The sequence below is a fragment of the Gymnoscopelus braueri genome, assembly GCF_963280865.1.
Source record: "Gymnoscopelus braueri genome assembly, chromosome: 20".
Taxonomy (NCBI): Eukaryota; Metazoa; Chordata; class Actinopteri; order Myctophiformes; family Myctophidae; genus Gymnoscopelus; species Gymnoscopelus braueri.
Window position 1 is genome coordinate 30070801 of NC_137622.1, and position 27111 is coordinate 30097911.

A 27111-nucleotide genomic window follows, 5' to 3' on the forward strand; every position below is an offset into this window, starting at 1 on the left:
TTAACCACACAAAAAACGTGTCGCAATGTGACACAATGTGTGCTTGTAGATCGCTATTTTGGAAATTTTGTGAAAGTATGAAATAGGGCGTAAGTGCTTACATTTAGCATTAATAAATTAAAATTAATGTTTACAGAGTGATAACACGTGTGCTGCTGTAAATTATATTTTTGTAATTTCTTTGGTACATTGTATTTTCATTTTGTTTTTAGATCAAATCTATAGTCTTTTTCTTCTTTTTTGGGCCTTCATTGACAGTCACAGTGTAGAGAGTCAGGAAACAGGGAGAGAGAGAGGGGAGTGACATACAGCATATGGTCCAGCAGGCCTGCAAATCGAACCGGGGACTCGCCAGAACTATACCCGGCCATTGTTGGGTCATCCCAGAAGCACTATATTCTAAATCTAAATAGTAATCATTGCTATAGAGTTCAGTAACAGGGGTCTCGCCATCTCTCCAGCTCTTACACAAAGATAATTTATCAGCTTCAATTTTATAGTGTTCCAGTTCCAATTTTATCTGCAATTTTGTTTTGTTTCATCGCTTCCAATTTTGATTGAATACTTTATTAACAGTTTGCAAATGGTACAGTGGCACTATTTTACAATGATGCTAAAAGTATAACACAAAAAGCCCTAAGGGCTTGTTTCCATAGTGGTCCTGTTTCACTTGTTTATCCTGTATGGGTTCTGTCTCCTGATTGGATAAAAGTGATATCCCGGCCTGAAAAATGGAGAGACCAGGGAGAACCCTGAACAAACCATAGAGTTATATAAAATCTAGAGGACGGACGACCCCGCCCTCACCTATTCATTTCAATGAAGCTGCTCACCCAGCGCATCAAAGCAACAGAAGTACACGCGGATTGGTTCCGCGCACTGGTGTTTCAGATGATAGAAGCATGCGCAGTAGCATCCTAAACGCGAACGTTTTGCAATACCAGATTTGGCCACCAGGTTTCTATGGCTTCGATAATGGGGGCTTGGAACAAACACTCTATAGCAATGATCAGTATCAGAATAGAGCTATTTAACAATTATTTTATCAATAAACTATCACTTACAGCAACTTTACATTTTGGACTCATGACTATAGAGATACTGTGTACTGATTTGTGTGATGTTTGGACAAAATCATTTTGGCATATCAATCAAAGCATGCGGCTAAAATGATATGTAATTATGACCTTTAATTTCACTTTGATTTCTTGATGATGACAGTTCCGTAGTGCTCACTTCTGTTCTAATGGCAAAAGAATTAAGTGATGACTTAAATTATAGCTACCTGTATTCTCTATATACATTTCACTAGCTTCACTGAACACTGTGAGTTACTTTGGTAATCCAGAGCTACTATGCAATTCATTAATCACGTTTTGGCTTTATCCGTCATGCCCTCTAAAAATAGCAATACAGTGATGCCATGCGTTGCGCATTCTGTCCAAGGACATACGTACAGAGCAAAGGGGGGGGGGGGTAAAAAAAACAACAACAGCCACGATATCAGTGCTGGATGGGTGTGGACGCGTCCCTGCCTCTTTCCTCGGTGGGTGGAGGTACCAGCCTGCCTCTCGAACATCTTACATCTGGAACGCCGGGCACATTTTTCCCCCCTTTCTTTTTTTTCCTTCCTAAATAACATCTGCAGCTAAAAAGCCAGACAGGTAGTTAGAGTTGATTGGTCATGGATGGATTTTCTCTCTCTCTCTCTCTCTCTCTCTCTCTCTCTCTCTCTCTCTCTCTCTCTCTCTCTCACTCTCTCTCAGTACCTCTACCTTCCCTGTTTTTTTTCCTATGCCTACAAAGCCCAGAGGCTAGTATTTCACTGATTACAGAGTCCCCCCTCCATCTGAATGGTCGTTTGTGTATTGTCAGAACAAAGAGGGCAAGCGGCCTCTGAAGAGGGTGCTAGACAGGGGAATGGATTGGGCTGAGCCATTAGGCTGAGTGGAACTGCAGGTTCAGGCTAGCTGCTCTGTGTGGAGAAGGCATTGGAGGGGGGCTCCACTCCAAATGTTGTTGGACTTGTAGTGCATAAGGTCCCCAAATCTTTTCGGGTCAAGGACCCCACACAGAATAACACGCATATTTGGCCACATACCCTCCCATTTGATACAATTTTGTCCCAGGCCCAACCCAACATGAGAGATTTGTTCAATTAGAAGTATATATACGGCCGATATATTGTTGTTTTGAGATCAGTGGAGAGAGTTAGGTAACGCTTCTCGTGAATAAAGTGGTTTAAGTGACGCTAAAATGTTGCCAAAGAAGATGATTGACAAGGTAAGATCATCAAAGATAGTACTAATGTACCCAATACGACCAAAATGGCACTCCAACACCTCTATTATAGGACGTGTCAAGTATTTCCCGTTGGACTGTGAAAATTGTCAACTCGTTCCCTTGACAGGCCTTTGCCTTTGAACACTCACTTAATACTTCTCACCTCTAAATATGAAGCTAATGACTTTTAAATGAAAGTCCATTAAAGGAGGTGGCTGAGCCAGGTCACACACGTAGTTTGCTACTTGCACTTCTTCAAAGGCCTTTGCCATGAGTTCCCACGTTATTTATGGCGCTTGATCGTTTTAATTCATTGCAGACAAAGACATTTTTAAGCGTAGAGTTGTAGCTATTTTTTTTTATGTAGACCATTTTCTCAAAACTTTTCATTTCATACAACTGATTCAAGCCTTTTGTCTAAGCTGTGAGACTCGCAGCAATTTTATGCCACATTACAAACAACCAGCCCCCCCTTAATTTGGTAATTACAGCCATTCAACAAACAATTATGGGGTCGTTCAAATTCTATGGGGGGAAATTTCTTAAAACACTTACATCACCTTGCTTCCCAAAACCTTCGCCGCCACCAGTCCACCCAGTTGTGGAGCCTTATTAAGTCATTAACGCATAGCCTAATTTATGCTCCATTGTACAACCGTGTCGCGCATCAGAGATAGCAGATCTACAAGCTCACAACGTGTCGCATGCATGATGCGTTGTGAGCATGTAGATCGGCTATTTTCTGCACGTGACACCGTAGTGCGACAAAGTATAAATCAGGCTTCAGTCATACTGACAACTCACATTGACAACAGAAATTAGGCATTACCTCTGGTCATCCAAGTGACTTGTCATTCAGCTGACAAACGTTGGCCAAAAGCTTGAATACTTTGATTGTAGCTTCAAATAACACTTTCTGGGAATTACTTTGTCTTTTTTTCTCAGTAATCACCAAGGTCTCTCCCTTTTTTTTTTCTTGAATAGTTGGGTGATAGGTGAGGTTGGTGTATGCAGTCATGAAAATTATAGCATGTGTTAGCAACTAGCGACAGGAGACCCATACTTGTGTTTATGTTTTTGGACAACTTAAAAACTCCCCGTTGAGCAGAGAGAGAGGAGCAAATCATCATTAATGTCAAACAGGGTGACTGAACTTAATGGGAACACTAAATACATTCTGCGCGTACCACGGTGCTCAGGGGATGATTTGTTGAGGAGTGATGCTTTAATTTTCACCCGTCACTCCCACGTCCCCCACTCTCTCCCCAAGTGCATCCGCGCCCACACAACAAACCCTGGCTGCCTTCCTACCTTCAAGGCGAAGGCCTAAATGGCTTAAATGACTCCAAGCAAACAGCGTGTGACGGGGGACAAATTACTACCCCCACCCCCCAGACACACACATCTTTTTGTACCCTCTTTTCAGGTGATATATGAAAGATATCTACGAGGAGGCTAGCTCTATACCCTTCTCTGGGTCCTCTCTCTGTCACCCTTCACCACGTCGAGGTGTCGCGACCCTGTTATGACCTGGCACCCACCTCGTCAGCCCCACGGTGACCGTGGATCTTCAGCAGTCAAGAGGAAAGCATTTCAGTAGCCAAACTAGCCATCGCAGTGGAAAGGGAGAGGTCTGTGTGTGCCTGCGTATACGTGCATGTGTCTGTTTCTGTTTGCATGTTGTGTGTGTGTGTGCGTGCGTGCATGTGTGTGTGTGTGTGTGGGAGGGGAGGTCACCACTGATGGGGTGAGGTTGATTTTAGTGAGATGAAAGGGGAAAAGAGGCCATGCCGTGTGGTTATTCACACATGTTGGTCTGTGACTTCTGCACTACAAAATCCGGAGTGTAGGTTTAACTCAGAGTGTAAAAATAGACTCTTATGGGTCCATGTTTCTAATTTTCGAGTTAAATTGACACTCAGGATTTTAAAGAATACTTTTTTTTTTAACAGGGGGTAAAAACGTGTGGGTGGCTTATACGATCCAGTAGTCACCCTCTAACCCCCCCCACACACACACACACACCCATCCATCCATCCCCTCACCTTGGGAATTCAATTAAACGTGCACCCCCAACCACCCACCCACCACCACATACCCCTCGCTTCCACCCACCCAACAACCCCTTCCTTGACCGCCCCCCAGCCACTCCCTTCCTTTAAGTCGATATGTCCGTGTCAGAGATGAAAGTACAAAGTAGGAGGGACGTGGGGTGGGGGTGGCCGGGGGGGGGGGGGGGGGGGGGGTTGGGCTGGGGGGGGGGGGGGGGGACTGGTGCTAATGTGGTACAGTACATTGGGCTTTACTTTGCTGGGCTTTACTTACCGATCTTCCAAGTTCTTTTGTGGACATCTTAAATGGCTGCCCCCTTTGAACCTCCGAGTGCTCGCCCGGCCTGGCTGCCCTGCCCACCCAGCCAACGCCGCCTCCGCCTTCAACTCCAGTCACACAACCTCACCTCTGTGACATTCCCACAGACAGACAGACAGACAGACAGACAGACAGACAGAGCTGAACGGTCAGTCAAAGCTAAAAAAAAACTGTGTGTGTATTTGGAAAATGAATAAATAAAGTCAAATAAATTCACTCGCCACTCACTTCCTCACACTCGCGCACTATGAGTTATCATTTTCATTTGTTCTTTTGTCTAACCAGATTAAAAATCCACCTGACAGAAAAGACGGTGGTGGAAAAATCGTTTGGAGTCCGCTCTATGAACCTGTGCTTTTCAAGGCACTTTTTTTTCATTGGCTGCCAAAGACAGCAAAGCCAGGTAAACTAAGACCTTTAACTCGCCTGCTTGTTTTTCTCACTCCCTTCCTCTTGTCGGCTAATCTCTGTGGGTAACCTTATCCCTGGTCTTGAGTGGCTGCTGAGCTTGACAACACCGGTGCACACAGACAAATCGACAGCTTGCAGAGTTCCATGGAACGCACATGGACCGAGTAAGACGAGAGCATACATACAATCAGTTAAGTAAAAGTATCAATACCACAATGTAGAAATGTATTCTGTTACAAGTAGAGGTCTTCCGTATTCAAATTGTACTTGAGTAAAAGTACAAAAGTATCGGCGTCAACATATGCTTAAAGTACCAAAATATAAGTACTCATTGTGCAGAATGTCCCATTTCGCAAGATCAAAATGCATTAAAAAAATATTTTGAAAATAGCCGATCTACAAGCTCACAATGCGACGCATTGTGAGCTTGTACATCTACTATTTTTAAATGGCCGAAGTATATATAGAGCTGAAGTGGTTTGTGTGTTTTGTAATAATAATCAAAATCTACAAAGTAACTAAAGTTTTCATATAATTGTAGTGGAGTAAAAGTACAATATTTTCCTCTGAGATGTAGTGGGGTAGAAGTAAAAGTATTGAAAATTGTAAGAAAGTAAAGAATACCTCAAAATTGTACTTAAGTAGTACAGTACTTGAGTACATGCACTTAGTTACTTTACACCACTGCATACAATGTACAATGACAATGAGTGCATGAGATAGACACTGTGTTCAATCTTTCAGCCCCCTTCAAGAGGAATTTTGGCTTTATATTTTCAGATTAATCTGAATTCCCTTACCAGAGACATTGGATGTAAACAGAGCAGGAATCTAACTTCTTTTTTTTGTGGTCTACTGGCCATAGCAGCTGCAACATACCAGAATTCACCAGGCACTTTCATTATTTCACTATAGCCAACCAGATAATTAAAATAGAACCGGTCCTTAAAATCAGTTACTTGCAATTGTTGCTGGTGGAGTAGACAAACTTACAACCCAGAAGCAAAATAAAATGAACGTCTCACCCTGAATACCAAAGGGAAATGTTCAAATCAGTGACAAAGTGGGTCTTGCAGTCACACCACGTGCATGCAGTGCACCGTCACTCGAAGTGCACAGATGGGCCCAATGCAAGATCAGTCCTTTCTCTTTCCTTATGACAGCTTGTGGATTTTATAGTCACGCTCTGGGCAAGATTGTCACCAAAATGTGCTGCTTAGTGTGGTGATGAGTGACTTTACAACATTGGCTCTATATCACAGTTGGTGGGATAATTACTGTTTATCACTCCTCTGCTTTTAATCATCTGTCAAGCAAAAAAAATATTTCCTTGGCAGTCCCCAATGATCCTCATTGGGGACTGCCAAGGAATATTTGTTTGGGTGGTATATTAGGCATCAAATGTAAGCCATGGTTAAACAAATAAGCATAAAATGTGTTTATTTTCAAAAAGTCTATTTTTTATAATTGCTAGTTTCTGTTTCCTCACTGTAATTTGTGTTTCCTGAAAAGTAAACCACTGGGGGTATAGCTTAAGTGAAGTATTAAGCCTTTATTGACAATTATAATGCCATTATGTCATTTTTGGTTCAAGCTTTGAGAAATTACACTATTACAACAGGTCACCTGATTTTACATCTGATCATTTAGAACAGTGGTTCTCAAAGTGGGGGTCCAGGGACCCTCAGGGTTCCTTGAGGGGGTTCCAAATGGACCCTTACAAGTCTGTAACTCTGAGAGTGTACAAATGGAACCAAATGGACCTGTAAGGGTCCATTTGGTTCCATTTGTAGTACTCTCTCAGAGTTATGGGGATCCTTGAAATTAAAAAAAAAAAGTTTGAGAACCACTGATTTAGAATATCAATAGGGTTTGGAATGCTGAAGCTCCCGTTTTTAATGGGACAATAAAGGAGAAACACAAAGAGTTTGTTAAATAGCGAGAAGGGGAAGCATGGGTCATTTAGACGCTCGTAAACACGTTCACACCTCTCTCCCTCGCATTTAAATGCGGGGATAAATTCGGCTATTACACATTATTGTAGAAAATCGAGTTTCAATGGTGTCTGGCAGAGCAAAGCCCAATCCACAAAAACTAAAACAGAATGTTGACAGCTATTAAGAACACACACACTGAGAGAGAAGAAAAAAGAAAAATCATTTGCTTTTAAACAGATCTAAAAGTTGGCTTCGATGGCTTTAGGCCAAAAGAGTCAAGACAATTTAAGTTCCAAATATCAAAAATAATAACAATAGCATAACAATAAAATACTAATACTAAGCGAATGTCCTTAATAACATGAAACATGGAAAAATAAAATAGATCACATTAATGATTAATCCAATCCTTTAAAAAAAAAAGTGAAGATCTTTAATCACAAGATGTCGCAGTAGTATTGCGTCCATACCCGAGCAATAACCAAGATTAATCTAACCTAAATCTACCCGCGAAAACGAATCTTTTCATTCCGCGCGCTCACACTGTAGCCTACTACTCACAGTCAGTCAGTCCTTCCTCTCCTCTCTCCACCGAGGGGAAAACCCTGTCTCCAAACGGTTGGTCTTCCTCAGATCATACCCCTATCACGGTGGTTCCCAAACTTTTTAGCTCAAACTAGTGAAAATAGCAGATCTACAAGCTCACAACGCCTTGCTTCGCGCCGCGCAGTGAGCTTGTGATCTGCTATTTTCACTACTTCTTAAAACGTTTTTTTTTTTTTTTTTTTTTTGAGAACATTTTATAGATTTTTTTAATTGTATTCATGAAATACTTTAGAAGAATGTTGGAATTGTTTTTTAATTGATGACATTTTTTTTTTTTTTAAGAATCAACTTTTTTTAAAGGGGGAATTTACTTGCGACCCATAAAAATTGGTCCGCGACCCACAGATGGGCCCCGACCCACTGTTTGGGAAACACTGCCCTATCAGGTGCAACAAACCACTGACATGTTTCCACCCACCCAACAACAGAAAAGCCTCACTGTGCCCAGATCTCCAGCCGCAGACAGACGCACACACATACACACAAACACGCACACATACACACACCGCTATACACTGACAGACACCAGCTCCACACACACACGCACACTAAACGCAGGATCTGATCTGACGCTGGGATTTCTTTAACAAGACAACTTTTTTTGGTCCAAACGCACAACTTTTGTAACTGGATATTTAACATAACGCTAAATCAGGGCTATAGGAAGTGTGGTTGCCCACTTTTTCAGACTTTTTTTTGGTGTTGTTTTTGTTGGTTGATCGCACTTTGGTAGAATAAAATGACCGATGCAAGGTGTTCTGCAGCAGGTATATTACGAACGGATCGTTTATAAGAGCCTGATCTCTGGAGCAGCAAAGCATGACTGAGGAAAACGAAGCTATCATAGCCTTAAAGGATTTCTCTCTCTCTTAAAACAAGGGGATTCTTTTTTATTTTATTCTATTTTTTTTTTTTTTTTATTGAATCCACGCTTTGCCTGCCTGGCAACACTGTAAACCCACACGGAGGGATTCGCCGCCCGTGAAGAAACTTGAGAGAGGAGATATTACGTTAAAGAAAAAGAAAAAAATCATATTCTGGATATTCTGAAGAAAACACAAATCATATTGTGGATACTTTTTCCTCACAAGGAAGAACCAACCTAATGTGGCAGTGCGTGACCTCAGTGCTGCTCTCCGGTGATCTGTCGTTTCACTGGGAATCACACGCACCGCCACCGGAGTGACGACTGGAGACTCTCAGCCTGGGGGTCATTTAGCCCAGCTTTCCTCTAAAATCTGTGGCGATAACAGGTGTATTTCTGCGATCTCAAAGATGTCTCTCCTGCCTTCCAGGTTCATATACCTGTAAGTGTTTCATTATTATATATCATATTTTTAACCTTCTCGCTTCATATACCTGTGTTTCATATTATATATCATATTTTTAATTAACCTTCTCGGTTCATAATATGCACTGTAAGTGTTTGGTATTATATATATTATTAACCTTCTCGGTTCATATGCCTGTAAGTGTTTGGTATTATATATATTTTTAACCTTCTCGGTTCATATGCCTGTAATAGTTTCGTATTATATATCGTATTAACCTTCTCGGTCCATATACCTGTAAGTGTTTCATATTATATATCACATTATCAAACTTCTCGGTTCATATACCTGTAAGTGTCTCATATTATATATCACATTATCAAACTTCTCGGGTCATATACCTTTACGTGTTTCATATTATATATCACATTATTAATCTTCTCGGTTCATATACCTGTAAGTCTTTTATTACCACACTTCTTCACAGAACACATGCATTCTTACCAATAGAAGTCGCCAAAAGCTTCATATTTGTGTATTGCTGTCATCCAGGTAGAGACTGAGTTTATGCTTCATGTAATTGCCTGTGATTCACTCCCCTCCTCCCTTTTCTCCCTCCCCCATCTATCTCTCTCCCCCCCTCTCTCTCTCTCCCCCCCCTCTCTCTCTCTCTCTCTCAACCCCCCTCTCTCCCCCACCCCCCCTCTCTCTCTCTCCCACCCAATCTCTCTCTCTCCCCCCTGTCTCTTTCTCTCTCCCCCCTCTCTCTCTCTCTCTCTCCCTCTCTCTCTCTCACTAGGTGTTTACATTTTCTGGTACTCTATTTCCAGCTACAGGTATGTTTACTCTCACGTTCAATTCCCTTGTGTGTGTGTGTGTGTGTGTGTTCTATAGTATTACTGACAAGCTTCGGGGGAGTTTGTCTGAGATCATTTGTTGCCTATTCGTTTGAGTCTCAGAATCAATGCCTATAGCGCAGACATGCTCTAATAGAAGTATGACTCACTCTGCAAAACATTAGCCATCAAATAATGAAACTGGTATATGGTCATGCATTTAGTGAAATATTGCTTTCAGTGTTGCCATATCTTGTGAGAGAAATAAGCAACCAGGTGGTCTATGAAAACAAGCCCAAAAGAAGCAACTATTAGGCCAATGCACTTTAAACCTACGCATTGGCTATTTGAAAATAGCCTGGCACAAAACATTTATGAAAATATTAGAGCCCAAAGTCGCTTATAATAAGCAGACATGGCAACACGTTAGACCTACTGAACACTGAATACCTCGGGAAAGGTTTAGTTTTTGTGCGTAAATGCAGGATTTTGTAAAGTTGCCCAATCTAACCCAGGCAGCTACAGGCATTATAGGCTGCGCTAAACGTTATCTCCAAAAAACTACTCAAATACACTTGCAGCACAGACGTTATCTGTCAAATTTTTAACATAGCTAAATAAATAAGCGTATACCATTCAACAATAATATAGGCCTAATGCACAACTTTTTCAGTCTTTCATTTATTCAATGTTGGATCGTTTGGGCATGTATTGGCTGTTCTGTGGGGAATGCACCACAATCACTGTGATGATGATGTATGTCCCAGTGTGACACAGTTGGCCAACAGTAAATGTATGAAATGTAATCTAATAAACAACCAAATTACATCCTAAGATGCTACTAAACTCTTTTAAACAAACTGCTTTTGGCAGGTAAACTGCTAGAGTATTTGCCCCTGTTTGAGTCTTTATACTGTTAGGCGATTTGGGTTTGTTTTGCTGAATCAAGAACAATGTCCTCTCCAATATTCACAAAGGTGCTGTGCTTATAACCTATTACAATTATGTACTTCATCATTATATGCCTTATGGTGTTCTATCTTTGACATAAATTGAAGACAGATCTCAGTCAAATCTCATGTCAGACAGTCAGTCCTCTCATCCCAACACACTATGTCTTCCTCATCAGCTGACCATTCTTCACTTCTTTCCCTTCTCAGCATCCCATAAAAATAATCATTCATGATCAAATGTTTTTACAGAAGAAAAAAAATACATCTAAAATCCCTAGTCAGATGGTTGTCTTCAACCTAATGGAATGAACTTGGCCTAAATGATGAATTGTCTGATGAACAATAGTCATGCTTTTTGTATAATTGTACTTTTCTCACCCGTTACAATACACTTTCCTCTACCATGGATGATTGTGGACCTTACACCGTCAAAAAAAATAAGAAAACATTACCAAGGCCCAAAGTACAGGCGCTTCTCCATTATGTAAGGCTGTGCGCTCTAATTGGTCCAAAGAAACTGGTACAAACAGGCAAAAGCAGTGGTTCTTCTCTGCTACGATCCTGGGGAGCCCAAGTACTGATGATTCCTTGTATGTCCTTTTTTATCATTATTTTAAAAACATTTTGAATAAGTGAAAATATCCGATCTACAAGCTTACTACATGTCGCATCATGACGCTTTGTAGGCTTGTAGATCTGCTATTTTCGCTACTTTTGTGTGACACTCTGCTATGATGAAGTATAGGGCATTCATTTATGGGGAAAAAAAAACATAAATAGTTGAAATATGGAGATACAAGGTTTCTGTCTGACAGCAACGGCAGCACATTAGATATCTGCACGGTGAATGCAGATATCGTCTCTGTCGGGTGGAAACCTCTTACTGTTACTGTTACTTTTCAGGATTCAATTTTTTTTGTGTGACGCTGTAGTGTGATCAAATAGGGCATTAATTTACTAAAAAATATGGAGATAAGAGGTTTCTGCCCGACAACAGCGATATCTACCTTCTGACAGGTTAGAAAACTCACCAGTATTCCCAGACAGTGCTGGCTGTGCCAATTCTTATCTCATTAAGACAGGAGCATGTATGTATCAAAACGTATCATTCTAACAACACAAATATGAAAAGCAGGGGGACATACCAAAATATAATGGCTGACCACAAATGGGAATATGATATTGAAGGATGTTTCATTTTATTTTATTTATTACGATGTCAAGGTGTTTCTTTGCCCCAAACTAAAAAAGTGAAGGTTTTAGTCAAAGTGCTTTAACTGACAGCATTGTCACAAAGTGTTTAATACAGACAAAGCACACACATAGACTAAACCGTTATTAGACAGCTTTCAGACGAGGAGACAAGTCTAAATATTTCATAAGATAAATGATCCATTAATGTGCTTTGACACTGGCTCTGTTGTCTGCCTGTTCAGAGCTCTTTGTGTTGGTAATGACTCTGACATATTGTACTGTGGTCATGAGGAGAAACAGGAGCAACCACAGCGGAGTACCAAGATATGCATTTGTGTGCACACGCGCGCGCGTGTGTGAGTGCGTGCGTGCGTGCGTGTCTGTGCGCTTGAATGTGTCTTGAGTGCACGCGTGTATCAGTGTCTGTGTGCGTTTGCATTCGTGTGCACGTCAGCATGTGCATATCTGTGGCAATGCGGTATGCCCGTGTGAATGCGTGTTTCGCTGGCGTGTCAGGCAGATAGCAAGGTGTATCTTAGATGCAACGACATGGCTCAGCCTCCCCAGCAAACACGAGTGCCAGACTTTTGAAGTTTCAACCATATCCATTTTCATCCTGTGGCTTTGAAGAAAGGAGACAGGTCGATAAAAAGAGAGAGAGAGAGAGAGAAAAAAAACACCCGAAAAAAATGTTGTCGTTTGTGCTTCCCTCAGCCATGTGCTTAGGCTTGCCTTTTCCTCAACGTGAAATGCAACTGTCTACCAAACACACCTTTCTGTTTGTTTAGAGATGGAGAGATTTAGGATAAATCCCTCAGCAGCCCAGCTAGGCCATGTTTTTTGCTTGTTGGACTTAAGACTTGCTTTGTGTGAAGGCACCATCCACAAAGGGGTGTAACTAAAGGGTGATTTATACTTAGTTGCACGCCAGTGTCGCACGCCAATAGCCGATCCACAAGTTTGCGACGCATCGAAGCGTGACGTGCTGTCAGATAGTAGATCTTCTATTTCTGGTGCACGACACCACAGTGTGCAACCAAGTGCAGGTATAGCCTTTTAAAAACTATGTGTCACTTTATCAACAAGTTGGCTGCTTATTCTCAACTCACTATGTTAACGAAGTGTTAGTAATACATATACAGTGGTAGATAGATAGCCATAATATGAGTTAATAGAATAACATTTTTGAAAAGTAAATACAAATATGTGCTGTTGGACATCTTGATAAACAGATGTGTTTCTGTACTGCAAATCTTCTAAAGTGACACTTTCCCCCAATATCTGCCTTTGCAGATTGAATACAGTAAGAAATAGAGCGACATTAACCCAACATCTGCTTTTCTGGATAGTTAAACACCAACCCAAATATATTTTTAAAACCTATCCCTTCTGTAAGAATTCATCAATGGTTCTCATTACATTTTGATTCTATAAAAACAGGGTTGGGGGTTCGATAGCCCATTCCATTTTAGAGCCGCTTCCCAGTAGGCAAATTCGATAAACTCAGCAGTTAAATGAATCTCTTTTCGAATCACTGCAAGTCTGCCCCACATGTTTAAATGTTTAATTTTAAAATGAAATTTATTTCTATTGTTCTACAAGGCTGAAAGAGTATTGTCACCAAGTGCACTAAAAGCTGTATGGAAAAATCTTGAAGATTTGTGCAAATCTTTGAATATATATATATTTTCAAAGCGAACATTTCTAACTCAAATCTTTACTTCTGGAGGTCCCTGGCACAAATATTTTTGAGATGGGGGTCCGTGGCCAAATACATATCAATTTGGGGGTCCTTGACAAAAGGTTTGAGCCCCAGTTTGAATCAGTTCGAACCCCCAACCCTACTTAAAAATCTGGACTTTTTAAAATAACCGTCCTTAGATATGGCAGTGTGAAAGTGTCAAGTTCTCTTCACTGCCTGGCAAGTAGCATTGTGGGTGTGTTCGATGTCAATACATATGCATGGCATGCATACACATACCACACTTGGTTCAGAGTAGCCACGGTATAGGAGCCATGATGGCCAGAGATTGGCGCTCATATCCGCCGGTCGTTTGTTTTCCTCTTTCCGTGGTGTTTAAAGATTTGTTCTGCCGTGCCTGTAATTTCCCATCGTGTTCGCTAAAATGTCATTAATTTGCTTGAGGTTAGAATAACAAGGAGCCAGGCTATGTAATGTGTATATAATTAGCCACCTGAGAGCAGCCACATAAAAAGCCATTACTGTGCAATTACCACACCATACAGCTGGAGAAACGGGATCTTGGCTTGAACAGAGATTCCAGGGGCTTCTGAAAGTATACGTTACTCCCCTTACAGTTCCACGCAGGTTGCGGTGACATGGGTGCATTCTTACATTGTGTTCATGTCAGTGGTTTCCGCTTTTCTTTTTTCTTTTCCCTTCCCTTTTTATTTATTTTATTATTTAGACCTAAGATCACTCTTCTATGCTGTGAGAATCCGGACCGGTGAATTTTAACCCATAAAGACCCGCGGACACGATTCTACAAAATGTCTTCTAAATCCTATAACAGTTTTCTGTCAAGGACCCCCAAAATCATATGTATTTGGCCACGGACCCCCATCTCAAAATATTTTGTTCCAGGGACCCCCAGAAGCAAAGATTTTAGTTAAAAATGTTGGCTTTAAAAATATATATGTATTCAAAGATTTGCAAAAAAAATCACGGTTTTTCATAGCCAAAGTACAGTATAAAATAATAGTTAAAGTGGTTAAAATCACAGGTGCTTCCCCGGTTTGAATGGGTTAAGAGGAGCATTGGTGTGATTTGACAGCAGTGTGGTATGCAGTGTGGTATGAGAGATGTCTCTTCCCATCATAGCCACATATTCCTGCTGCGACTCCCTTAATTTATGGACTCATGCTTCACCCGCGGGCAGATATTTGTTTGATGATAGTGCAACAGGCCTGGATGCTTCAGGTGTATAATTGCTAGTGGCTTGCTTGCTTGTGGAAATGGAATACTGGTTTCTCAATATCACCCCGGGGCATACACTGCTAGTATATATAGCTGTCTCAATACAAAGTATGCAACAATGGTGTTTTGAAAAGGGAGAAAAAAAGAAAAGAAAAAGCTTTTGCACTTAATCACTGAGATTTAGTTTAACTCATTATGGTGACTTCGTTAAAATGTATTTTGATAGGACAGTTAGCTTGTAAATGTAACACAGATGAAGTGTGCCAGTAAAAAGGTGAGAGAACAACGCTTAAACGCCGCAGCTAACAATTTCCAGGTTGTTATCTGTTCTCAGTCCCCTGGAGCAGAACTGCTTGACAGAGGGCCCATAAAAAGACACAGCACACACATTACTATCAACACCTGTATCACATCTCTCTCTCCCTCTCTCTCTCTCTTTCCCCCTCTTTTGTGCCCTTTTCTAAAAATCCTCCAAACAACTAGGAGTCTCAGCAGAGCCCTGCTGATTTCAGGTTCTACATTGAGAACCACACGCGGAACCCGGACGACCTGAGCCGAAAGCAGATCAGGATCTACCAGCTGTACAGCCGCACCACGGGGAAGCACGTCCAGATCCTGGGCAAGAGAGTCAATGCCAACGGAGATGATGGTGGCAAGTATGGTATGGGATGCTTACTGTGTACCTTATCAGATAGAGCACTGTTTCCCAAACACTGGGACCATTTGTGTGGGCCGCGATTAAATATCCCCCCTTTTTGTTCCCTACATTTAAAAAAATATATATCTTATTTCAAAAGATTTTTAGAAGATTAAACAACACTTTTCATCAATTAAAAACTGTTTTAATTTTCCAAAAGTATTTCATAAAGGAAATCAGAAAATAATAGTTTGGGTCCCGGGCAAACGTCTAACTTCTCTCTTGGGTCTTGAGCTAAACAGTTTGGGAACCACTGCCTTATCAGATAGAGATTTAGTCCGCTTACAAACCACTAGTGTCCCCAACTTCAGCTTTATAATCACATCACAAGTTTGCAGATTTAAAATGGTGAGTGTGAAATTATTTTCTGTACAAGCTCCCACACATTTACAAAATGGATAATCATATGAATATAGTGAAAAGAATCTAATCTAACGGCGTGGCGCCAATGTGGATCTCGGACTTCATGTGACCAGCCTATGACGACAGTCATCTATGATGTCGGTCGTCTATGACATATCTATGACGTGTGTCTCAAAATCTGGGCAAGCCCGATCAGAGCCCCATTAACTTCCATTGTAACATTAAGTTAAATAGTTTTATTTTAAATATTTTATTAAGTATTGCTTAAGTATTTAAACAAATTGTGGAGGAACGTCTGTGGGCTATACTGGTGCAGTAGGTAATTTGGCACTGATCAGTCCAAAGAAAGACAGACAGACAGACAGACAGACAGACAGACAGACAGACAGACAGACAGACAGCAGATGGCTAGAATCCTGCAGAGCCCCAGCATAAAATAGGCAAATGGAAAAAAGTATAACAATTCCTAGCTAAATGCTGGTGAATGTTGGCTGTGGCTAGTGAGTTCATCTACCTTACCAGACATGCTGCCGGGAGGACAACTATTTGTGCGTTAGTCTTGGTGCTTTAGGTTAGTCAACTAAATCAGTGGTGGCCGTGAACTTCCCAACCTTCTTGTTGGTCTTAACAAGGAAGACAATTCTGCATGATTGGGGTGCTGCAAAAGATTGTCTCATGGGATTTTCATCCCCATGATTGATTTAATACGTTATTGACACGTTTGATAACAGTACGACAGTACAGTTAAAAAAAAAGCTCTGCTAAAAAGATGACACAAAAAGCCCAGAGGGGCTCGTTTCCATTGTGGTCCATTGTACTCAATTCATCATCATGTGAGCCATCAGCCCCTCTATGTGAATTTGTGTGGGGAAATCAACCCTTAAAAGGGCGATTGTTAATTAGTTTTTGCTTGGGAGATGAAAGAAAAACACAAATCTGGTTAAACATATGTAATTGTTCAGTTGGGACCATTTTACGCAGCGGTTCGTGAGCGAAAAGAAAAGGTCCTTGTTCTTCATCCCACAAACAAAATACTGCTCATCCTCACGTCTGTTGTCTCCAGCTGACATGTCTCTCAGACCTGAATTCCTCTGTGCCACTGCTGCCGCGCTGCAGGAGCACATGCGCTCAGTCACAGATGCCCTGGGTAAAGGGAAAGTTTCCAGTGTTGCCAGATTTCGCAAGAGAAACAATCTGTCTAAGCAACCTTATCGCTTAGACTGTCCAGGTAGACTAGAACAAGCCCAAAAGAAGCGACTATGCCGCATGATCTCACACACACACACACACACACACACACACACACACACACACACACACACACACACACACACACACACACACACACACACACACACACACACACACACACACACACACACACACACACACACACACACACACACACACACACACACACACGGGGTCCCCAGCAAACCACTTTAACCGCATATACGTCACATTGAAAATAGCCGATTTACAAGCTCACAATGCACTACTATGCGATGTGTTGGGATCTGAAAAATGGAATATTTTTAAAACACATTAACAACACAAATCTTGTATGGGGGTCCCTGGCACACTTTCTATTCAGGTAGGGGTCCGCGGACAAATACCTGAAAATGTTTGAGAACCATCGGTTTAAACAAGCCCAAATAAGCAACTACACTTCCGAAACGAGCCAAAAAAAAAACGCAACCCGCAACAACCAATATTTTACAAGCGACTGTGCAGAAAAACAATTGCTTGTCAGAGCTTGAGCAGAAGCAGATCCAATTTTCCCATGAGGCCTTGCCAACCTGACCCGTCCTCCACCTCCTAGACATCAACTCCAGTACCTGGCACCTGTGAACTCCTTGACACTGACGAATGTGCAGCATGCTCGGGAAGACCCTCTTCTCTAGCCCTGTGCTAATCCACACTCTGTCAGACGCACTGCTACTGTCTTATTAGACGTGTATAGGTCACAAGCCACTGCCTAAGAAATATAAAAATCAGAGGTTTGCAAAGGCTTATGCCACCCCACAGCTCTGCAGCTAAAGGGAGGGGGGGTCATCATTCTTTTTGCATTTTAGGAGAATACAGAATGTGTCTCAAGTGTAAATGTGTCTTTCACAGTGTAGATGCAGAGCAGTCTTACAAAAACGTATAAGTAAGACTTTAAGGATGACATTCCTTTGTTTTCTTTTTAAATTGTGGATTATGTTGATCACAGACTGTAAATAACTACCTCGTTTCCTCTTATTTAAGATGCTACCTAAGTTAAGATTCTTACTGGTTACTGGTTCATTCTACGCGCCCCCTCCTGTTTCAGTGTTAAGCATGACTAAAACAACCTAACTGAGATTGCTCGGGGCTCTCTGAGCATTCTTTTTCAAGGATCAAACCTTTTACCGTATATTTCAAGAGAGTAGTTCGGAAAGAGGATTAAGAAATTAGGCCATGGCATTCTTAACATGTATGAGTCTAAACTATAATCATTTCCACCAAGGCAAGCAGGAGTAGAGCTCCACTGTAGGTCTCTCATCGGTGCGCAACGAAAGACAATAGAGCGGAGTCAGCCTGTTCTGGCTGGTGATTCTCAATGGGTGGGTTAGAACCTAAAAAAAGTAGATTGTGGACCGTAAAATACTTCTTTAGATTAATAGTGTAATGTTGTGTTTTGTGCTTTTGATACAGACAGTGGTGGAAAAAGTACTCAAATGTAAAAGTATCAATACTGCACTCTGTTACAAGTAAAAGTCCGGAATTCAAAATTTACTTGAGTAAAAGTATTAGGATTCGTATCAAAATATACTTAAAGTACTAAAATGTTTGAAAATAGCAGATCTATAAGCTCACAACGCGTTGCAATGTGACCCGTTGTAGATCGGCTATATTAAAATAGCCTAGGTATAAAATAGGGCTAAAGTGGTTAATGTATGTTTTATAATGTAATAATTTATATTTGCAAAGTAACTAGTAACTAAAGTTTTCAAATAATTGTAGTGGAGTAAAAGTACAATATTTGCCTCTGATATGTAGTGGAGTAGAAGTAAAAGTATAGACAATTGGAAATACTCCAGTAAAGAAAAAGTACCTAAAGATTTTACTTAAGTACAGTACTTGAGTAAATGTACTTACATTACAACACTGGATAGAGATGACACTATTGTCACAACTTGATGCATTGCCTTAAAAAGTATTGCCCCAATGCCTGATTTATACGTAGTTGCATGACGGTGTAGCGCACCCTAAAATAGCACATCTACAAACCTCATAACGTGTCATGCTGCGACGCGTTGTGAGCTTATAGATCGGCTATTTTCCCCGCGTGACACTGGCGGCACAACTAAGTAAAAATCAGGCTTTACAAGCCCCCTTTAACCCCACACCACAAACCTGCTTGTATTCATCAGATGAGGTCTTTCTTACACGGAAACAGAGACTCCCTACTTAGTAAAGCTTTATCTCTTTCCCTTGTAAGAACACAAAGGTGCTATCAATGTCCTTCCTTGCCACCAGCCGAAAAATAAATGCCAACAAAGCAACGCACCGTGAGTGTGTAGATCGGCTATTTTTCGGCGAAGAGATTTGGAAATAGAGAGAGCAAAGAAGAGCGGACCAAGTACAGAGCCGACCCCGGTCAAAACTAAGTATTAGTTTACTAAGTACAGAGGGTTTAAGTGGTTAAAAGGGACATGTTCATGGGGTGGATGAAGGAGACCCCTGCTTGTCCCCCCCCCCCCCCCCCCCCTTGTCTATTATTCCTGCCCCCGTTCCCTTGAGCACCACTGAATGGCCCAGTGTGTTAAACAAATGGATCATCTTAACTTTTTTGATTGAGTGAGCGCAGACTGAAGGAAACTTGAAACCTAATCCTGAGGGGGCTCGTAACCCGCTCCACAAATGTTTGGCAGATCCTTTTATTTTGAGAGAGAGAGAGAGAGACCGAGCAGAAACAAAGATGACCTCGCAAAGGGTTAAAGTTGTGACCTGAAAATGAAAGAGCCGCTGTGATGTCTGTTTAGAACGGCTTAGGTCAGCGTTTCTCAACCTGTGGGCCAGGGGGCCAACTGGTGAGCCGGGAGGATACTGCAAGCGGGCCCCCAAATAATTGGCAATTCGCTAAGATTTCATTGATAATATAACGGTAATATCACAAATTGAATGTAAGAATACACTTCATGATGTGTTTTCTTTAAAACCTTGTGAAAGAAAACTCCCGCACACTGTCATCAAATGCAAGCAAAAATATTTAAAGTAGTAGTTCACCCAAAAAAATTACTTATTTTCTATCAATTACACACCCCATGAAGCCTTGAATTCATGGGGATTTTTAGACTCTCCCATTGACCGATAAAATTATTGGCTCTGGAATGGGACAAAAACGAAAACATCTCCATGAATTCAAGGCTTCATGGGGTGTGTAATCGATAGAAAATAAGATTTTTTTTGGGGTGAACCACTCCTTTAATGGGAATAACAACGCTTCGGTCTGTTAGACCTTCATCAGGTTATCTTAAGTGTGCTTTAAGATAACCTTAAGATTAAGTTCACTTAAGATAACCTGATTAAGGTCTAACAGAGCGAAACGTTGTTATTCCCATTACATTTTTTTGCTTGCATTTGATGACAGAGAGTGGGAGTTTTTTTCTTTCACTACGTTTGGGCCCTCGTTTGCTCTTCTCCCACGCACCTGTCGCCTTTGTAGGTGTGCAAAATACTTGCTTTTTTATTCTTTAACCCCTTCAATCCGGGAACGCATACGTTATGTCAGGCTGTGAAATGCATGTGGTGTTTTGGTGCACCTTTCTATACGCTTTAAGTTTAACTTGCGTTTATGTTTCTTTATGTTTAGAGAATAAACTTGCACATATGAGTGTGGACAGTCTTATCCTGGTGCCCTATATATACTGTAATAAGTACCACTTTCTTACTTTCATTCTGAATATCCAGGTTAAGAATAACTGCTAGAAACACATTTACTAACCGACCGAAATTCTACCCATGTAAATTTAACCCATTCCGGTCCATTTCTTACACTCTCACAGTTAAATTAATGCTCCAAATGTGTCCTCAACCTGACAGTAGTTTTCATAATCATTAATGTTGAGAGCTGGGAACAGATTTCCAGCTGGTTTTTTTCTGTCCCTGAATCTCTATTATATGGTGGTTTGCAGGCTGAGAAAATGTTCTAGAAAAGTGAAAGATCCCATTAGCACTAAGATATTTAATGCACTATTCACATTTAGAAATAAACACTTGACCTGCTTCATTGGGAAGTTGTTATCTTGGATGTGGCAATGCTGTGTGTCATGCTCTCAGTTGAATGTTTAGTGAGGATAGAAATGACCCAAAGTGATGGTAGACTATGGATTCCTTTTTTTAAATCATTATCAGTGATTTTTCAGACGATATTCATATATTTCCACCCACTATCTGGATAATGTGTGCTAAATCAAACCCAATCAATAAATGAATGACTTGAAAAATATGAATTTGTAAAAATCTAATGGTGTAAAAATCTTTTCAACAGCCAAAACTTATTTTTTTTGTCTTTTCTTTGCAGCTCTTCTGGTGGTTGAGACGGAAACGTTTGGGAGCCATATTCGAATAAAAGGGAAAGAAAGTGAACATTACATCTGCATGAACGAGAAGGGCAAAATAGTTGGAAGGGTAAGTGTCTGTTTTACTCATTCAGGGGTTGGGAAAATCAAGAATTTGTAAAAAAAAAAAAAAGTTTCTGCAAGTATTAACATCCACGTTTTTATATCAAATTAACCACTTAAAATAAAAACAATGTACTTGGTTAACCGGAGTCCCCCTGGGCTCTATACTAGGCCCCCCTCCTGTTTTCACTCTACATTAAATATCTTTGCCAGAAATAGCCCATCTACAAGCTGTTGTGAGTTTGTAGATCAGCTGTTTATGGGAAATGTTCACCCCCAGAATAGGGCAGCTAGGGTTTAAGTGGTTGATAGTAAAAAAAAAAAAGGGAACTCTTTGCAAAAAGCGCATATTGAACAGCAGCCGCAGTTCTGCTTCGGCCTGCTGCTGTATGCATGCACTCCCCTAACAAACCTCCTTTGATAACTCACAGCTATTCTTCCATTACGTAATCTGCCTACTTCCTTCTGACACTCGATCAGTCAATTACAGACTGCAATCACCACAATGCATTGAGAGGGGGGGCTAACGGTCACCGAGGAGGAATGCCATTGCAATTATATCACTTGGTCACACCAGGTGGCCGTGTTGAACGGGGGGGGGGGGGGGAACGACCGCATGTGACTGCGTTACGATTATGAGAAATAAATGAATATTTCAGACCCACGTGCTAACCCCTGACTTTTCTTTTCTTGTGTGTGTGTACTCATAACTCATGGTTGACAGCATCAGCGGGGCTTCGTTAATTCACACACGTTTTTGCTCTCTCATCATGGTCATCTGTTAGAAGCGTTTTTTGAGTTCCTGGTCCTGTGATCTCATTTATATATTGTTGCTGGTTGTCGGGCAGAAACCTCTTATCTCCACAATTCAACTTTTTGTGTTTTTTTTCATGTAAATGAATGCCCTATGTGATCATACTACAGCGTCACACAAAATAATCAAAAGTAGCAGATATACAAGCTCGACGCGTTTTGAGTTTGATTCTGCTACTTGTGCTATTTTTGAATTTCAATCCTGAAAAGTAATTGTTTTGGACGGTTTACACCCGACGGCAACGATATACCAAAAAAAAACTGTTGACATCAACATTTATTCCATCATGAATATCTATGAACTTCGTACCTTTAACAGTGTTTTAGATACACTTTTTGTTACCACAGCGCTCTGACTCCTCTGGTGCGATATCCTAGACCGATATCATATTACAAAAGTGATGGGTCGCACTCAGAATGGCAAGAGTTTTTTATTGTTATTTCTTCTCCATGTCTTGGACATGGAGGGCTATCCAGCCCTGACGAAGGCTGGATAGCCGAAACGTTTGTCCTTTGTAGCCTAAAGACATGGAGAAGAAATAACAATAAAAAAAGTTAACTCATTCTTGCTATTCTGAGTGTGACCCATCACTTTTGTAATACAACATTAGTTTTAGATTGTTTACACGGAGCTCAGTTTTTTCACAGCAGGTGTATATAATTGGTTGTAAGCACTACCACTTGAATCCCAGCATGACTATTCTGGGGGGGGGGGTAACATTTGCCGAAAGTGGCCGCGTTGCGACGCATTGTGAGCTTGCAGATCGGCTATTTTCGGTTAAGAGATTTGGTGTAGAGAGGGAAAATAAAAGTGCGTACAGAGCTGACCCCAGTCAACTACGTATTAGTAGTTATAGTATATAGAGCAGGGGTCTTCAACGTTTTTCAGGCCAAGGACCCCGTAGCTGAGAGAGAGATGAAGCAGCAGGGACCCCCCACCACTACTTATTGTATGAAATTGTGTTGCAGATTAAACTTTTTTTTTTATAGATTTCATAGGTAGCGTCATAGACTTGTTTGACAGCATTAGTCATCAGATTAATGTTGCGTATTTTCAGACCCTTAACCACGTAAACCCTCAATATACTTAGTGCTTGTAGATCGGCTATTTTTGCCTAATGTTCCCCTCAGAATAGGGATGCTAGGCTTCAAGTTGTTAATGTAAAGAACATTTCCTATCACACAAACATTTGCCCCCCCCCCCCCATAGTAACTCTGAGGACCCCCCTTAGGGGCCCCGGACCCCCTGTTGAAGACCTCTGGTACAGAGGGTTAAATGGTTAAATGAGGCCCCGGCTTCTGTAATGTGCTTGATCTTATGGAAGGGAGCTCCATAGTCGCTGTGTAGGGTTCACCATTGACTGGGCTTTCCAATTATGTAAGAACAATACAGTACGCCATACTGGGCCTGTATGGTGCGGTATAGGCACACTCTGGGCTAATGAACAGTTAGTGTAATTGGTTTGCATGTCATCAAGATAATGACGACATCCCTTGTCAGTGATTCTCATTCTGCATACCTTTAATGACCACTTTGGGAATAATAGTGGGAATATCACACCATATTGTGCTCAGGGAAATAAGCTTTGTAAACGCCATAAACTCTTGTGGCAAATTATGCCATGCCAAGTGTGTTACCTAATGTGCTATGTGCTAATATAGTCCCGATTCTAAAAACGCTTTCTAAAAGTTTTTGGGAAAAACTTCTATTTTTTGATTCAAATTATTATTCTTTTTTAAATCATGTTGCTAAATATTGTTGTCGGGTGGAAACCTTGTATGTCCAAAACTGTTCCTTTTTTAATAATTATTTTAAAAATCTACAAGGCGTTGTGCTTGTAGATCTGCTATTTTCACTACTTTTGTGCGACACTCCTGTGTGACGTAGAAGTAGGGCTTTAATTTACGTAAAAACAAACATTTTAACTTGGAGATGCAAGGTTTCTGCCCGTCTGTGATGATATATAGTAACAACTAAAATGACACAGATGCTTTCCCGAATTGAAAGGCATAAAAACAACGTATAGGCTTTCCAGGTCTAAATGGGGTTAATGACAACCCATATACAGTATTAATAGGTCATGCTATTGCGCTACCGTTGTACTAATGAACCTTTTCCTTTCAGCCCGACGGTCGGAAGCAGGAGTGTGTTTTCGTGGAGGAGTTCTTGGAGAACAACTACACAGCGCTGGTCTCCGCCAAGTACAAAGGCTGGTACCTCGGCTTCAACCGGAAAGGAAGGCCCAAGAAGGGCTCGCGGACCACGCAGACGCAACAGGAGGTTCACTTCATGAAGCGCCACCCGAAGGGCAAGGTGGACCCGTTGGAGGAGTTCCGGTTCACCACGGTTACTAAGCGGACACGAAGGGCCCGGCGCTTAAAACCCAACCGCAAAAGGAACTGATCGATCGTTAGGACCGACCGGGACAGCAGCACTGTTTTCCTCTGGGGAAATTAAAGAGAAAAGAGGAAAAAAAGGAGGAAAATCTCAAGCTTCTTGTCTTTTACATAAAAGAAAGAAAAAAAAACCTTAAAAGACTTCACTTGTGTATAAGAAAGACAGCATAAAACAACAACAAAAAAAAGAACAAACAATTCAAAGATGTTTTATTTTTGTATTTCAGGACCACTGGGAACTGTTCTAAACTCTTGGATTCTTCTGGGTTTCATGTCATTGTCTTAAGGCGTTTTGTCATGTTATTTATACTGGAGAAACTACAGGACCTCTTTAAACAACTCTTGTCAACCGTCGTCTTCAGCCGCGTTTGAATCGCAAAGCTGAAGGCGGCGTCCTTATCGTTCTTTTTTTTTTGTTTTCTACGTTTTGACAATGAGGCTTGAAGCAGGAGCTGATGCAATGTTATAAAAATCACCCAGCTAGAGATTTATTGGAATAACTGTCGGTTTTTGTTTGCGTTACCCGTGACAACGTGGATCCCGTGCTTTCCACTGGAATCAGGCGCCATGGAGACGAAATGGCAGAGAGGTGGCGGTTGCAGGTGACACTGCCCTACCAAGATAACTGTGTAGCTTTGAGTGCAATATTTGACAGGTCCCTCTCTCTCCTTGTGTCTCCTCCCTTCCCCTCCCTCCTCCCTTCCCCTCCCTCGCTCCCTGTCTCTCTCTGTCTCTCCCTTGTTGATAACTTAAGCTCGACTTGTGGCCTACCACGGATGGAATGCGTTCAACACTGTGCGCTGTGATTTCCTTGACGTTTTTCATACAACCTGTGATTCAGCTAAAGCGCGACATGCTTTGACTAGTCAGGCATCGGCCGGTGGGTCGTAGTCTTGTTTAAACACTGAAAGAAAAAAAAAGAAAAGAGAAAAAAAAAGAGAACGTGGAGCTTGATGTGATTCATAATTCCACACTGTCTTCCAACCTCATCACACTGGGAGATGTATGTTAACCACTTAAACCCTCTAGTCTTAGTAAAAATGGACATGAGTTTTACAACTGTACCGCTTTTTTTCTGTCTACACCAAATCTCTTTGCCAAAAAAAATGCCGATCTACAAGCTCGCAACGCGTCGTGACGTGACACGTTTTGTGAGCTTGTAGATCTGCTATTTTTGACGAACGTTATCCCCAGAATAGGGATGCTGGGTTTCAAGTGGTTAATCCGAGCCCTTTTTTGACAACACCCGGCACCCCGTTTAGCAAAGAGTCATCACCAGACATATTGTTTTTCTCTAAATGATTCTCTGTTGCATGTGTGTTAACGTTCAAAAAAGAAAAGAAAAGAAAAGAACAAGAAAAAGAAGTCTGTTGTGAGAGCTAGCTATTATTTTGGGGGATTGTGATGAAGACTTCATTTGGCTCTGCTGTGTCCCTCTGTTTATGCTACCTAGTCTGACTGTCTGTGAGCAGAAGCCTCCATGTTTAATCTTGAAAACATTTATCACTTGAGCTGGGTTACATGGGAGACAATGCCTGGCCGGGTTTCCCAAAAGCGTCTCCAAAACGTTAAGTCTCCCCTCTGCTCTGTTACATTACGGTGGGCTCATAGACGAACAAACTTCTCAGTATCGATTCTCTTTTGGGAAGCCCGGTGCCAGGTTGTTTGACAATATGACGCGCAGGCAGAGGTACACTGCCCCATTGCTTATCAGTACGTAAATTGTTCCTCATTCGACAATTAAGACTTTCTCCTCCAGAAAAACCCAGACGACCAACTGATCCAGGATTCAGGGGGAGCGTTTCAACGACTCACGGTAGTTCTGGCAGCCAGAAGTGAGTTTGTTTTGAATCCCTAGAGGGAAAAGTCTATGCTTCTACCATTCCTACTGTCACTGGCAACAGAATCCAGCCTCTTTTCTCACCAGTAGTATATATTCACCTGCCTGCCTGGTGGGTTTTTGTATGAGTTGCTACTAACAACATGACACATTTATGATTTTTTTTTAAAACAAATGTAAGCAAAAATAATTTTATGACTATTATTAAGATATTTATTGCCTTCCTTTGTAAATACAATGTGAGTTTTATTTGGCCTCTGTTAATAAAATGAGGACTATATTTAAAAAATAAAAGTGCCAGTTTATGTCTTTACTTATGCATTTCTGAAAGACATCTCCCAATTTAAAGAACGCTGATGATGTTGTGGTATTAACGGCAGGCAGGAATATCACACTGCCTAAAAGAGTAATGTTGCAGGTAGAGATTGGTCAGGCATAGAGTACATTCCCTTCTCTGCATACTGCCAAGGTATGCATTTTTATATACAAACCCAAAATGGGATCACTGCTTTTAAGGTCAGCCGGTTTCAAAATTGAGAAAGACCTAATGC

The 27111-nt window shown here is 41.2% G+C and overlaps 1 protein-coding gene across 1 annotated transcript; it reads left to right on the forward strand.

Annotated features, from left to right (window-relative positions):
* Positions 1-5128: 5128 nt before the first annotated feature.
* fgf24 (fibroblast growth factor 24) lies at positions 5129-26830 on the forward strand. Its single transcript, XM_080417003.1, has 6 exons — positions 5129-5228; positions 8703-8914; positions 9678-9714; positions 15283-15460; positions 21411-21517; positions 24449-26830. The coding sequence occupies exons 2-6, from the start codon at positions 8883-8885 to the stop codon at positions 24725-24727; spliced, it is 633 nt and encodes a 210-aa protein (XP_080273129.1). The 5' UTR covers positions 5129-5228; positions 8703-8882; the 3' UTR covers positions 24728-26830.
* The last annotated feature ends 281 nt before the right edge of the window (positions 26831-27111 follow it).